Genomic DNA, 15,355 nt, shown 5'->3' on the forward strand with positions numbered 1-15,355 from the left:
CCATCTGTCTTGTCAATCTATTTAACATCTATATCTGTCTGTCTGCTTCTCTCTCTGTCTCTCAATTTTATACTTATATATACAGTATGTACATTTACCGTGTAGGATGTTCCATCCATTTTACGCCATGTCCAGGTGGGATGTGGGTAACCGACAGACTTGCAGTAAAGCATTGCATTTTCCCCCTCGTTTTTATTTTCACTTCGCTTGTGGCCAGTGATGTCAGGTTTTGCTGGAAAGGTAAAATAAATAAATAAAATTGATCATTAGCTAAGTTGGCAGAAGTGAGACATTCAAAGGAACGTTTTAACTCCTACCAGATGGCATGAGTAAGGAAAGCATGATTAGCTGTTCTGGGTAAGGTAATAATTTGTATTATTCAGCTGTCTGTGTAAGAGAAAGGAGTGCAATTACGATTCTCTATAGCTGGGCTGATTCACTGAAGCAGCTTTGTTTCTTTTGAAATGTGTATAGTTATTGCAGCTGAGAAGAAGCATGGTTAGTGAATTAATTTAAGATATTTTCAAAAATCATACAGTATCATTTAGTTTGTGAAGTCATGTCATTATGTCGTTCAGTATCTCACACAGAGGTTACTGAATTTGTGTTGTATCATGTTTCTGGACTATTTTCTTTTTTACTTATAAGATTTTTTGAAATCATTCTTTCTAAAATAGCTAAAATATGATATGTGTGCGATTCATCTTGTATTCTAGGTCAAATTGGCATATATTAGTGTAATTGGTAATACAGTTTTAACAACTAATCATTTTAACACATAGCACTAATTATGTTAGCTTTCAACAACTACAGCTCCCATCAGTCTAGGACATACACATGCTGTCAAAAGCTCATGGGGGCTGTAGTTGTTGAATGCTAACAAAATAATTTTACCAAAATAAACTGGTATTCTGTTTGTATTTTGTTTTGTAGTAGAAGTAGTAGTAGTAGTAGATATTACTATTTTTAAGTAGTAGATATAAGTTTAGCTTAAAATATAGACATAATCACCCATGATGACTTCTCATTTTATCAAAAAGATGGATTTAATAAATACTTGCAAAACTGAATTGTGTAACAGAGTCCAATAGAACAGAGATTTGCACAGAAGTAGGGATGGTCAAAGGCTCTTGATAAAAAGTGCAGTTTTGGATGTGTAGTCATTTTGTGAGCACAGATACCCCCTCCACCCAACCCCCGCAATGGGGAATATCACTCTGGAAGACAAAAAAGCATTTCAACAAAATTCATAATGAGGTCATGGAAGAGGGGGATCAGTATGATATGAGAGCCTCCAGATGTTCTCATTCATAATAATTCCAAAGTGAATTCCATAAAAGAGACATTGAGCCAGAGGAAAACTGTGTAAATTGGCTCTGATTAATGAATGAACTGATGACGAAAATGCAGCACAAAGGTTATGAATTTAATAAATTTAGGCATATGGGATAAAGCACTGCAACAGATGCCAAGTCAAACTGATCCATCAATAAAACAGAGGTGAGAGACTCTCAATTTAACTCTGTACAGCATCAGGAAGATCACTGTTCCTGCTTTTCCTCTAATCCTCAAAATTACAATAATTCCTTCCATGCAATTAAGCGGGATAAGGGAGAGGCCTGGAGTGAGCATTTTTCAGCTGCGCATGGATAACGGAGCAGGAGAGGTCTGAGCTCTTTGGTGACATCACTCCACTCTAATTATGGCTCACACGTGCTCCCTGAGCAGGGGAGTGGCCAAGCTCATTTGTGCCTTATCCTGACTGTATTATGTCAGTGACTGACAGCGCAGAGACAACCCTCAGAGTGGCGCTAAAACAGGCAGAAACCTCCATTTCACACTCCTGCGATTATTAATCTGTTTGTGCTAGACAGAGGTATCGTGACGTTGTATGAATGTGAGCAGTGTGTGAGGAGGATCAAGGTCAAAGCTGTCAGAAAGAATAGAAAAAAGCTGATTAAGGTGACATCAGATGGTAAAGAGCTGCTAAATCAAATCCTTTATTAGTCGCCTTCCACATTTTATCTAGGTGTTGAGGTGGCTTCATTTTATAATTGTGAGGATTATTTTTAAATTATACAGACTTGGACAGTCAGATTTTTTCTTAAGGATAATGTTATATTATCAATATGCAAGCTGAAACATTTCATAGCTTAATCTCAAGCTTCATCTGCTTAACATTTACTGCAATTTGAGAAATATAAGGTACCAAATATGTATCTGTGGTAAGCTTAGTATCACAGACAATAAACTCCCCTCCTGCCACAGAGATGGCTGGGACCGGATTCAGAGCCTTAATCCTACAACATCACAGAACCCTCCATCTGTTGCCTCTGAGCTGAGTCCTGCAAGAATGAGTGTGCCAAGGACACTGTAGGCGAGGGATCTCAGTGAACTGCTGCCAGAAGCGCAGTGCAAAGCTGGCTAGCATAACAGTGGGCTTGCTACCTGGGTCATAAAAGATCTCAAACACCTCTAGAATATCACAAGAGCATTTAAGAACCGAAAAAAAAGAAGCTTTGTTTAGATCCTGCAATGGTACCTACTCTCAAAGTCAAAACATCCTGTTATTTTAATATATCTTTTTTGAATGTCGTCCAATTTAAAGGGCAAAATCATGCATCATCAGTTTAGTTAAAAGACTAACTTTTTCTCCAGAGGACAGATAGCAAGCCTCAGCAGTCACAGGCCTGCAGTCTGGTGATGGCTAGGACACTTCAGTTTGAATGGCGATGACTCCCGTCATCTCACAATCCAGTGAAAGCAGAACACACACGGTCATCACCCATGTTACGCAATCAGGCAGCGCTTTAAGACAGCCGCGGAATAGGAGGCACGGCATGCTCAGTATGCACCATAGCCATGCCACAGCAAATTGGCTTATGCACTACACACAGGCAAGCTTCTCTTGAACAGGGTTTCACTTGCCCTTTGTCAGGGAAGATTCCTTATTCAAGTTGATGGCTTCGCTGTCAGCTTGCATAAAACCAACACAGTAGGTCTTTGGTTAGCTTTATATCCATTACAGAGACTGTTCTAGTTCACTTTCACTACATAAATTATTAATTACAGTCTGAGTTCTACACTATGGAATCATTAAGTAATCTACAAACACGAAACCATAAGTTGAACTCAATTTTTAAAAGTGTATGTGCTCTTAAGGATGCCTCATAGGAGACCTTGTGTTTGCATGTTTTGTGAACATGTACAACGCCCGTCCATTTTTGCTAGACTGTCGTCTCAGTGAAAGAGTGACAACAGCCTCAGGAATGCTCTTTGTCATCACCACTGCACTGGATGAATTCAAACAACTTTGTCAACAAGGACTTTCTGCACACAGCTTTAGGTGATTAACTTTTCTAGGACACCTTTAGCTCTCCATCTCTCAGCAGAAAACTACAGATTACATGGTAAACACTAAAATTAAAGCCAGGGCTTTTTCAGAATCTAATGGGTTCAGTTGTTGGACATTGACATTTTTTGATAAAAAGACATTTGTGTTATTAATGTTACAAAAGTTCAGTTGTTATTATATCACAGAGGAATCTTACCTTTTACTTCAATTGTAGCATTTGCATTTGGTGCCATTTGAAATGTGTAAACACACATGTATTCCCCAGAATCATCCGCCCGTGGTTTAATGATTCTGCAACAAAATACAAAACACCAACTTATTCCATAACTTTAACTTACTAGTCACTTACATTATAAGTAGTTAAGTAAATTAAGTCCACTAATATCAGCTTAACTCTAATAATTAGTTGGGACTATGGCAGTGAGGGCCTAGAGGACCTCTGAGCCCATGGGAGACAAAATGTTGGCATTATGCTGTTATATTACAGAACAGCAGTTCTGCATTCTGCAGGGAAGGGCACCACAGGCATTTTAGCTGTAATCTTCAGCGTATCGCTGATGTAATGTGACAAGGAAGTGACCAATTGGTCTTATCTTGTGGCTAGGGAGAGTCTGTGGTATGTCTACAGGGGCGACAGTAGCTTTGTGCTCCAATGGTTATAGTGTGTGACAGCAGGAACTAACAACTAGTTGGTACTTTAGGCTATCATTTAGTTTTTCATTTCTTATTAGATGCATAGGTATTGGTTTAAGGCATATTATGATATGCTGCATAAGTTTTTGAAAAATGGACGAGAATGTCAGAAGTTACCTCAGCATTGATCTCATACTGTGGCGGTCTTGAGCTATTTAAAATGAATAGGGTACCAAATTCAGCAGTGCTCCTAATAAGCTCTGAATCACATGTGCTTGTTCCAGTGTATCACACATGACTTAAAGCAAAAAAACAACATATGAACCATGCATTTGTACTTATGAGATACAGTGCACTGATATTTGTAGTAGCTTGCTAGTAAATCTAGCAGCATAATGTAATAAGATGTGTTATATACATAAAGTTGTACCATGAAATACATAGAGCCATAGATAGCACTTTGTCAGCTACAAGAACAAAATTTTATAGGTTTGGTATGCTACTTGAAATAAAGAGATGTGTTTTCATGATAAAGAAAATAACCTTCCATCAAAATTTAGAAAAATGTATGTTCAATAATTACAATCTTACTTTGTTGACTTATGGAAAATAACTTAAGTCATCTCTGAAGCGTGCACTGATGATGCACATTGACCACTGAAAATGTTTGCAACACTGTGGTCTATGGTCTGACCCACTTTCAGTATCTATAGTTAGTTAGCCAAGCAGAGAAACAAACCTGAGTTACCATTTCTGGAAATGTGAACAAGACTCTCATTTCAAAGTGATAGCCAATCAGTATACTGCCTTTGTCCTGACAATGTCCCCTTCACCATTATTTTCTGACAAGAATTATGCTAGACGCCCACTGTTGAGTCAGATATGTGACTATGCAAGATTGCCTCAGCTGTGTTTTTTGCTTGCGTAGCCACTTCTGTTTTACATGAAGCATTGAGATAAATTGTAGACCCATATTTCACTTTCCATCGCTGGGAGCACTTATTGTCTGCATTATCCTCTCTCTTAAGCTGTTTGTCACCTGTATACTGTGTTCCTCTGCTCTGTCCGTGTATTGGGGATCTCCTGTCCATTCTTCATCCAGAAGCTTTCCTCGTGGGGAGTGTGAGCAGTGGTGAGGTTACACTGCAGGGTAATGGGTATGCCAGAGCTGTCCGCTGGCAGGACGGTCTGATCAGAGGCACTGATCTTTGGTTCTGGAAGACAGAGACAGTCAAACCTTATCACAGAAGTGGGGCTCAATGCTGTTTTAAAGCTTCTTCCCATGCTGTAGTAGCTGTAGGCTGTATGCTGTTTTTATATGATCTATGTAGGCGGGTGTCTATGAAGTGAAGACAAAAGTGCACACAACAAACAAACAAAAGACATAAGTACATCAAACAGCTGGAATACCTTGTGTCAACTGATTGTCTTTTGTCTAGTGTAATAACAGAATAATAGCCTCTGACAGAGTAAAATCTTTGGACAAAGCTGAGAATGGAAATGCTTAAAGTGACTGATTAATTAAAACATATTAATGCGTCATCAATATTAAGAGTATAAGAGCAACCACTACCAAAATCTCTCTATTTTAGACAAACATAGACAATTAATCAAAAATAATCAAATGTTGATGTGATATTATTATATTCCTTGGTTATAGCACTGCATTTATAAAAAAAATCTGAAAACTCTTGATGTGCTGTCACACAGTCTGCAGAAGAACATTTGTCAGATAGAAAATGATATAGCTGATAACTAAAGTAATTTAAATGTCTCATTGTAACAGAGGCCTGTATGTAAATGTCATCAGAATATTGAGGTAAGATGAGCCATATACTTGGGAGATCTGGGCCTTTGACATTTTACATTACTGCTGTATGATTACCTAAATTGCTTCACCCTCTAAATCACTACGCAATACCAGTGCTCATTTCTCAAGGACGTTCAGGGAAGCAGTGTCATCTGAGGGCGAGCTTTGCTCTGCCTTGAGTAGTAGTAAGCAGGAAGCCTCTTCTGCCCTGCCCCTCCTCCTCCTTCTCCTCCTCCTCCAGGGCGGGCCAACCATGGCAACGATGGAGCCCCCGAGGGGAGGAGCAGAGAGGAGAAGCATCATAATCCTACTACTGGCTGCTGCTGCAAGGCCACTAGCAAGGTAAAAGGGAGGAGAGGGGAAGAAGGGTCACTTAGACTACTAGCGAGTGACTTCTATTAGCAGTCATGGCACCTTCTTCCTGCAGTTCTGTATACTTACTTGCTAAGGGGATATCTCTCCCCTCCCCCCGTACATCTCTCTCTCCCCCACCAAGCAGAAGCACATGTACTATTAATAGTATCTTCGAGACATGCGTACACACACAACATGAGGTACATAAATTAACATTTAGCAAACACGGCACAGTGGTCCACAGGCAATTTAACCAGAAGGTTGTTTGTAGGACACCTTGTCACAACTTAAAATGTGGTGACTGCTGGATAATGTATCTCCGTATCAGAATGTGACTAAATATAAAATGTTGCTCTTAAAGATGTAGGGAAACCGGATTTCCCCCTTTCCTCTTGCTGATACTCTGATACAGGGCTGCATTTAGATCGACATTGTATCCCAATAACTGATACATTACATAATGAGGGATGTTACTTTTTAAATTATTTCCTCATCAATACAAATATTTTGTTTTGCTTTACATTGGCTTGTAGTTTATGACATTACTAGTTTTGTTTTAATGTCAAGTAGAGCTGCTTTTTGTTACATGTTGCCATGTGGTATGAAATCAATTAAACTAAATAGCTTAGATTTAGTAGCCAACTTGGCGAGGCCTACAGCATTATTGTAAAAGGCAAGGCAGGCCTCAAATCATGACATTGTTTCACATTACAATACAATAAGAAAATGGTGCCACTGAGAGAATAGTGGGCCTCCTGAGCACGTGGTTGAGCTAAATGGTTTGAACCACTTATACTTTATAAGGATATGCAATTTTGTACATTCTTATGTCTAATTTAGGATAACACATATATTTGTATTACTTTGCAATGCAAAAAGTAGAGGGTCGCATACTAGTAACACTGTATTAAAAAGCAAAGTCACACAAACATGCGCTTATCTCTTTACTCTTAAAATCCACAGAGATCACTTATCAGTTAAAGTGACACTCCACACAAAATGTGTGTATGCATTTTAGTATGAAATACTCACCTCTTGTAGGTTTGAAAAGTGGCTGAAAATTATATGTGGTTTACTATTTTACAGAGAAGGCTGTCATGGTCATCTTAAAGTTGCGTGGGTCACAATGGATTCCATAGGTGGCAAGTTTTCATAGTGAAAAAAATATCACATTTCACCAAAACTTCTCAATCCACTCCTGCATCATAATCCACTTTGCATCATTTGTATGCTCAGTTACATTCCAAACAGTCATCTCACCAAAATACAGCTAAATAGACTACATCCATGGGAACTTCAGAGTTTACACAAGTATTGTATTTAGCCATATTTTGGTGTAACAATGACAACAATGACAGTTTGTTCTATACTGACTGTACAGATGGACAGTGGAAAAGTGGATTATGTTGCAGGAGTGGTTTGGTAAATTTTAATGGACATTTTGACATTTTTGACTTTTTTCTGACATGAACGCTAGTCACTATTGGAATCAGTTGTATCTGACATGAATTGAAGCTGACCACAGCACCCACCCTTTATTTAAGGAATAGTTTTTATATATATATATATATATGTGTGTGTGTGTGTATATATGTATGTATGTATGTATGTATGTATGTATGTATACACACACATATATACATATATATACATGTATATATACATATTTATGCTAAGCTAACTCCTTCATACTTGCTTCATATATATATGCACTCTCATTTATGTACATCACTGTAAATATGAAGTTAGCATGAAGACTGAAAATATGAGAAAACAGCTAGCCTGGCTTTGGGAACAGCTCTTGGCCAAGAAATAGTCAGAAATACCCCCGTAAAAATCATAATGTTGCATTTGTTTTTGTACAAATCAAACAAACAAGATATACTGTGGTAATTAGGGAGCTTTAGGTGCTGGTTGGCATTTTTTTAACCTTCGAACAGAGCCATGCTAGCTGTTCCCCCATGTTTCCAGTCTTAATGCTAAGCTAACTCCTTCATACTTGCTTCATATTTACTGTACAAACATGAGAGTGGTATTGATCTTCTCATCTAACTCTTTGAAAGAAAGCAAATAAGCCTATTTTCCAAAATATAGAACTATTAATTTATTAAGAAAACTATAAACATTTTGATGGTTTCATACTCAATGGAAAGATTTTGGTTAGAGTATCACTTTAAGCACATGTAGGAAGCACATGTTAAAAAGATGCATCTCCAGTAGATTTTATCCATGCATGCATGTTTTTTGGAGAATTCAACATTAAAACTGCAATTACTTGAAAATACAAATGCCAAAAAGAGTAATAATTAAACCTTTATAATGGAAATGAATTACTACATAAATATACTGATTTAGGGTATATTGATTTGGAGTGATTCACAATCTAAATTAAGCAAAACTACAAGGCCAACAAGACATTCAGACTTCAGCATGTTCCCCCAGCTACAAACTATACATTCACATAAATGGGCTATTATGTATAGCCTGTTATATACATGTAATAACTTGGATATTACATGTATATGCAAAGAACATTTACTGCTCAGTAATGACAGAATATATTGAGTAAGGATTTGAATTGCATGTTTATAAAAAGTAAGAAAGTAGTAAACAAGTAAATAAGACAAGTGAAAAGCTGCTGTCCATTGCACTTTTTATAAGTTTAAATTGCATCAGCCCTACACCTATTCAAATTGTGTTCACACAGAAATCAAAATTTGTCAGTCCAATCAGAAGAGCCAGCAAGGATCAGACTCCTCTAAGCTTCTCAGAGAGCTTCACTATGACTAACAACATTCCACATCTCCCTGTGCTCCAGTGGGCAGAGCACTGAAGCATGCACAGATTAGAAGGGTCCAGTTAAAATTCAGTTTGTTTGAATGTTTGAGTGCACAGAGCAAAGGGTTAAAGGATATAATGTCATTACTGATTCACAGTCACACGCTTAGTGGCTGAGAAGGCACAAGGTTACACAATGCACAGGAGAGTCCAGAGAGACTATTTTGTAGAAGAGAAATGTCTGTCTCATCTGAAAGAGAAATGAGACACTCAAGGCCCTCACGTGGTCTTATCCTTTATTGGATTACCACACACAAATTTGAAAGTAGAAAATGATTGCTTTTATCACGAAAGAGTTGACAGCAGGAATCACTCTTTTACACCTTATCGGATCCCTCCTTGTGTCTTCTTACAGTCCCATTTACACTTTGCCCAGAGTGAGAAAGCCAAATCAAAAGCACCATTACTTCAAAGCACCACTAGGTTTCTGCTGCATTTAGCAGGCAGGGCTTTGAAGTAAATAAAACAATCCACGCAACGCAAGAGACACAACATAATTTTAAGGGAATAACTATCACAAATAAATCCAGGAATAGGGAATGGGTGAAACTAGGATACAGAGAAAAAGATAATGATCAGAATATTGTAAAAGGACACAAGAGACAGTAAGAACAAAGGTTTGGTGTGGGAGGAAAGAGGGAAACGTAGATAGACACTAGATAGACGCAACACTGGCATAAGGGACTTAGACAGAATATTTTCATATAAAACAACTTTTTAAAAAATTAAAATGAATAACGTGGTTGGCGTTTGTTTTATTTTTGTCTGGCCAGTGACCGCTGTGGTGAGGGTGGGCTCTTGAGAGTTTTTACGGGTTGGAGTGGTTGGGACAGGGGATTGTTAGTTCGTTCACGATCTAGGTACTACAGGACATAGACCACTCACTCTGTAGCACCAAAATGGTGGCCTGAGCGCGGATCCAGGTGATGGCAGGGTTTTGTCGGAGGTCATTGCGCTTGGGGTCGTTGCTGGCCCGGCACTCATAGGTCCCAGAGTCCTCCAGTGTGAGGCGAGTGATGCCAAGCACACTAACCCCATTGGCACCGTAGGCCGTGTTGATAGATACCCGACGCTTGCGGGCTCCATCCCACAGCTGCTTGAAGGAGTCGGCCCGGTTGATCTCGGCATACCACCACTGGATCTCTGGAGTGGGGTTACCAACCACGTCGCAGTACAGCTCAAAGGTGTCCCCCGTAAGCTTAGTCTCAGACATTGGCGACTTCACAAACCCAGCTGGAGAGGAAAAGTGTATCGGGATGGCAGGGAAAGAAACGGCAGAAGAGGGATGGAGAAGCAAATTAAGTGGGATCAGAGTACATACAAACAAAAGAGAGGATGATTTAAGGGAAATGAAAAAGAAGCAAGCCTCAAATCAGTGATAGGTGGAAAAAGAAAAGGTCAATGATTGTCTAAATCCAGTCCGTTCAACGTCAAGGTTCCCTGGCCCACTAAGGCCATTGACCTGTCAGACAAAGTCATAGTCAACCAGTCCCATGTTCATGCCAGCAAATAGGGTTAGTATCTTGTGTATTTTCTGTCTTTTTCTCTCTCATATTTAACCTTTCATGTGCCTATGCTTGAAACAAACAGTGTAAACATTTGTTACAATACACTGAACGAAGGACATGTAATTTCACAAAATATTCAGTAAATATGTGATGAAGGGGAGAACGATTAAGCATTCTACCTGAGTTTAATCAGCCTCTGCCGGTTTCTTATAGGTTTGTTTATCAGAACCTTGTCAAGTAGGTGAACAATCACCCAACCCTTTTCTAAATGTACTCTGTTGCAACAGTCAGTGGCACCACTCCTACTTGAGCTCATTGAAATGAAAACTTCTCACAAGTGTGCCTTGTATTTGTCAGTGCTGAATAAGAACCGGCTTGGGAATTTATTTGTTTCATCTAAATCAGTGGCTAAGAAATGTTCTCCATGAGCTTAAGTCTCACAGACACCTCTATCAGAGGAATAAATGTCAAATTAAAAAGGTACAATGATGTGCGTTCTTAAGCTGAAATTATACCTTAGCGTCTGCGACTATGTGAGGGTCCACTAGGGTCCCCGTGATGTAAATTTCGTCATCAGAGGGTGTATGCGTGGGCTCTGTGCAGAAATCCGCATAACTGCAATTTGTTGTGACCATGTGGACTTGTCTGCGCCAGTCCGCGCGGTCACAAGGCTGTCTTCCTGTAGACACCAATCTACTGCGCATGTGGTGTCCGCAGCTGTCTGTGTACGCGTCTGCTTGGGACTATATCTGTGGCTTTCAGTCTAGTGAGCATCTTACAACTATAAGGTTATTCCCTCAACCACGGATGTTAGTAAGTTAGTTTGTTAGTTAGAAGGATGGCTCAGAATATTCTTAGGATTAGTAATGAAATTTTGAAAGTTGCACCATGGGCGAATGAAAAAGCAATTCATTTTTGGTTTGCCGTGCCTTTATACGTCCAGTTATAAAGCAATTTAGCTCTTAACCCCCTTTTTATTTTATCTATTTTTATTTTATTTATTGCGTTTTTGACTCAATCGTCATCACAGTTGCTTAATAATATTATACAAGATTGTATATGTATGAGTTTTTCATACATTTTTTGATATGGTACACCAGTCTCCTGTTTCCATCAGTAGTGCAGGGTGCTGGATTCCCATCACACGCTGGGTGAGAGGCAGGGTCCACCCTGGACACAATGCCAGTCTGTCACAGGGCTAACATACAAATTCACACTTACATTCACACCTACAGGCAATCTAGAGTCACCTGTTGGCCTAACACAGATTCGAACCCAGGGTCTTCTTGTGCCACTGTTTTCTCATAATTGGTTGTCAAATTCTTGATGATAAATGATTGATGATATTGTAGCATGTTAAATAATCCTGATTATTAAAAGATTCTGAATTATTTTTCACATATGACTTTTAAAAGTCTGAGTTCTAAATTGCCATTATACAAATGCATTTATTTTACTTCAACAATAATCAGCACATTTAAATACAGATGCCACTTCTCATAGTTTTTTTACCTAAAATTTTCAGGGAAATTGTCACAAATAGATGTAAGTGTATGTATGTCTGTATAAACCTAATCTATCTTAATCCATATCAGCTCTCAGCTCCAAAAATTAGGTCAACCAGCTTTCATTTTGGATAAGCAGGACTTTAAGAGCAGTTTCTCAAAATTCATTTATGGTTACAGTAGAAAAGGATCGTTCAACCAGCTTCTCCTTTCACTAAAGGACTGAGATGACATTTTGAAATCACAAACAGTTGAATTGTCTTTTTAAAACATGTAAACCTGAATATGCACATAATGTGAATCCCCAATACATGCCACTGGCTCTTAGACCACTGTTTCTCAGACAAACAACCCTGATTTTCATCAGTGGACTACCTTACTGCAGTGTGGAATAGGAAACACATTTCATTTCTGAAATGCAGTGGAATTCATAATAAAATGGGATCCATATGCATTATTACCACAACTCTAAATGTACCACTCTCTGTTTGTGCCTGATTCATGCTCCTGTTCCACATCAGTAGTTAGCCCAACAATACACTGCCAGCCCTAATGAACCTCATCTAATGACAAATCACCTGGACCACAGACACTGTTCTCTGCCTCCCCTGCAGCCTGTCAGCTGTAAACCACATGTGCTTAAATAAATCAGAAAAAAACACTGCTTCAACTCTGGCCTGAATTTTTGTACAGGAAATGGGAACAGAGAGCCTATGGTCTCTTGTGTCTAAATACAACAGCTTACAGGCCCTCCCAGATCTGTCTGCCCAGCTCAAAGTAATGTATCATAAGTACATGAACAGATAAGAATGTAGAAGCCAGTGGAAGAAGTGTAAAAAACTGCGGTATTCATCTCACCCCCACAATGAAGGCAATTACATTTAAATAATTTTATTGGAAGTTTAAGTTTTAGCTTTCCATGGTTTATATAGTCCTTTTCCATAATTCTATAATGCAGTGTTTGCAAAGCTTGAGGCCAGTGTGATCTATACAATGGACTCTAACAGGCCACCAAAGTACAGCCAAAATATTTCACACACTTGACAATACATGGATTTTAGTTGGCACCATGGTAACAAGTCTGTTGCCCAACACCAGTTCATGACTCACAGCCACGTGGAAATAAATTGGATGATAGGAAGAATAGTGAAGAGATTTTAGCAAAAAGAAAAAAAATTGCAGTCTTCCTGCTAGAAGATGAGTCTGAGGATATTAGGTGCTTACGACTTGCGTTTCTATGCACGATGCCTAGAGATATGCAGAGTAATTAGCATTTGTTTCTTTTCTCTGGAAACATCTGGGCCCATCAAGCTCACCACATAATCCCAGAGGGTGAATCCAAGCCTATCCGCCTACACTGTTAAAGCAATATTTCAATTTGACAGAACATTTACTATGGCATCCTTTACTATGACTATGGGTATGGCAGTAAACTGGCTTGGCACATGGCACAGATAGCTATTGCCAGCCATGCGTAAGTGCTCATAATCACAGTGAAGTATCTGCTTAAAAAAAAGTAAAGAATGTCCTCCAAGGTGATGGCAAATTAAATCAGGAAAAGGAAGAGCCTGATTTAAATTCAGGCTCCGAGAGGCTCTGTGGAGGAATATGCACAGAACTAGAGACAACACTCAACCAATGAGCAGACCAATTTGTGTGTTGTTTAAACAAGGTTCTTACACTGCCAGTGAAAACAAAATACAAAGCAGCCGGTACTCATTCATTTCAAAGCTGTGCTGGGAAATAAGTGACTAAGAATGGAGCCATGGATGGTGGACAGATCTCAGCAACTTTGAGACAGAAGAAAGATGAACAGCGTTCAGAACTCTGTCTGCAAATGAGCAGGACTGCTGTCAGCATATCTACCAACTGAAGGGCAGATGTGTTGACTTCAGTTCCAATCAGTGTGTTCTTCACAAATGCAAAACAAGAAAAAAAAGATGATGGTAACATCTTTACTTAGTTATCTTTAGTAGGCACATCTGGCTGCCTTTTTTTTTTACGTGGACATCAGTAGAAGGAAAAAGGAAAGGAAAATTATGTAGGCTTTTAGGGCTGCAACAAACATGAATAATTGAATTACTTATTTATTGTTGATCTATTTTTCAATTAATTGTGTATTGTCTGGTCTAAAATCAGTAAAATGTAAAAAAAAACAACAAAAAACAAAAACTCCAGAATGACACATGGGAGCTTTTTCTAATCTGGCGCAGTACTTGGCAGGACATCATTTGTCTGTGCTTTCCAAAACTGTAACAAATCACTGTTAAATAATGTTTTATGACATGATGACACTATGAAATGAACAGTGGTTTCCTGTGGCAAAGACCACTGTTGTGTTATACCGTCCCACCTGACCCACCACATCCAAAATGAAGAAATTTGTCAACTTGTATAGACGACATCTCAACTGCGCCACTGCTCCGGTTCATAATAACTATGACCACTAGATGGCATCTGTCACTCAAACATAATTATATGTCGTTTTTGCGCGACTGACCTATTGTGTTATTTTTCTTAGGAGAGTCTCCAATTTCACAGCACCTAAGATGATGTCTTCAAATTGATTGTTTTGTCAGAAAGTCCAAATGCAAAAATAGTCAATTTATAACGATATAAAAGCAGCAATCTCTCACCTTTTTGCTTGGTATATAACTTTAACTATAAATCTATGATTAAAATTGTTAATGTTTACGTAAATTTTATGTTTCTAAAACTAAACTTGATTCAACTAATCGATGAATTGACTAATCACATGGTAAAAACCTATATATAAAATTAACATAATCTAAATTAGTGTTTCTATGCATTTTACTACAATTTAACATTTCTACCATGTTACTACTACTGTGGTTTGTATAATGCCTTAAAATTCACATAATGGACAGCAGTGCCTACAAGCTACAGCTGCAACATTGGCTGCAAGAGACTTGGTGACTTGGCCACACGTGAAGTCACTGGCAGTGTTAGCACACAGTTACACACGTACACATTAAAACAAGATCTAACAAGCCATAAGCTGACATAGGAAATAATAAAACATAAAACAGTCCACCACAAAGTGGATCTTTGCAATATTTACAGCTGGGATAAATCCTGAATGCTGGTGGTGACCATGTTCTAAACTACCTGACCTACTAAAGACACGTAGACTGGAAGGTTTGCTTTAAATTATAGTAAATGAAAATATCACTTTAAATAATGAATACAAACTATAATATTAACCACATGAACAGTGATTTGGTGGTGGGTTGTCAGCTGATCACATAGTAAGTGAGGGGTGTTGCATCTCAAAATGCAGGATTTGCAAAAGAAGATTATAAGAGCTACAATTTAATGCGTGCAGAGGTGT

At 38.5% G+C, this 15,355-nt stretch overlaps 1 protein-coding gene across 2 annotated transcripts in view; it reads right to left on the reverse strand.

Moving 5' to 3' along the window:
• nptnb (neuroplastin b) overlaps positions 1 to 15,355 on the reverse strand; it is a 28,933-nt gene that overhangs the window by 6,761 nt on the left and 6,817 nt on the right. The window contains exons 2-5 of one of the 2 annotated variants that reach the window (XM_042421581.1): positions 9,876 to 10,223; positions 5,028 to 5,202; positions 3,552 to 3,646; positions 99 to 232 (exon numbers count right to left, since the gene is read on the reverse strand). In XM_042421581.1, coding sequence (XP_042277515.1) covers positions 99 to 232; positions 3,552 to 3,646; positions 5,028 to 5,202; positions 9,876 to 10,223 — 752 coding nt within the window. The remainder of the gene's footprint in view (positions 1 to 98; positions 233 to 3,551; positions 3,647 to 5,027; positions 5,203 to 9,875; positions 10,224 to 15,355) is intronic. The other variant, XM_042421586.1, reaches the window with a different exon arrangement.

The sequence above is a fragment of the Thunnus maccoyii genome, chromosome 1, assembly GCF_910596095.1.
Source record: "Thunnus maccoyii chromosome 1, fThuMac1.1, whole genome shotgun sequence".
Lineage (NCBI taxonomy): Eukaryota > Metazoa > Chordata > Actinopteri > Scombriformes > Scombridae > Thunnus > Thunnus maccoyii.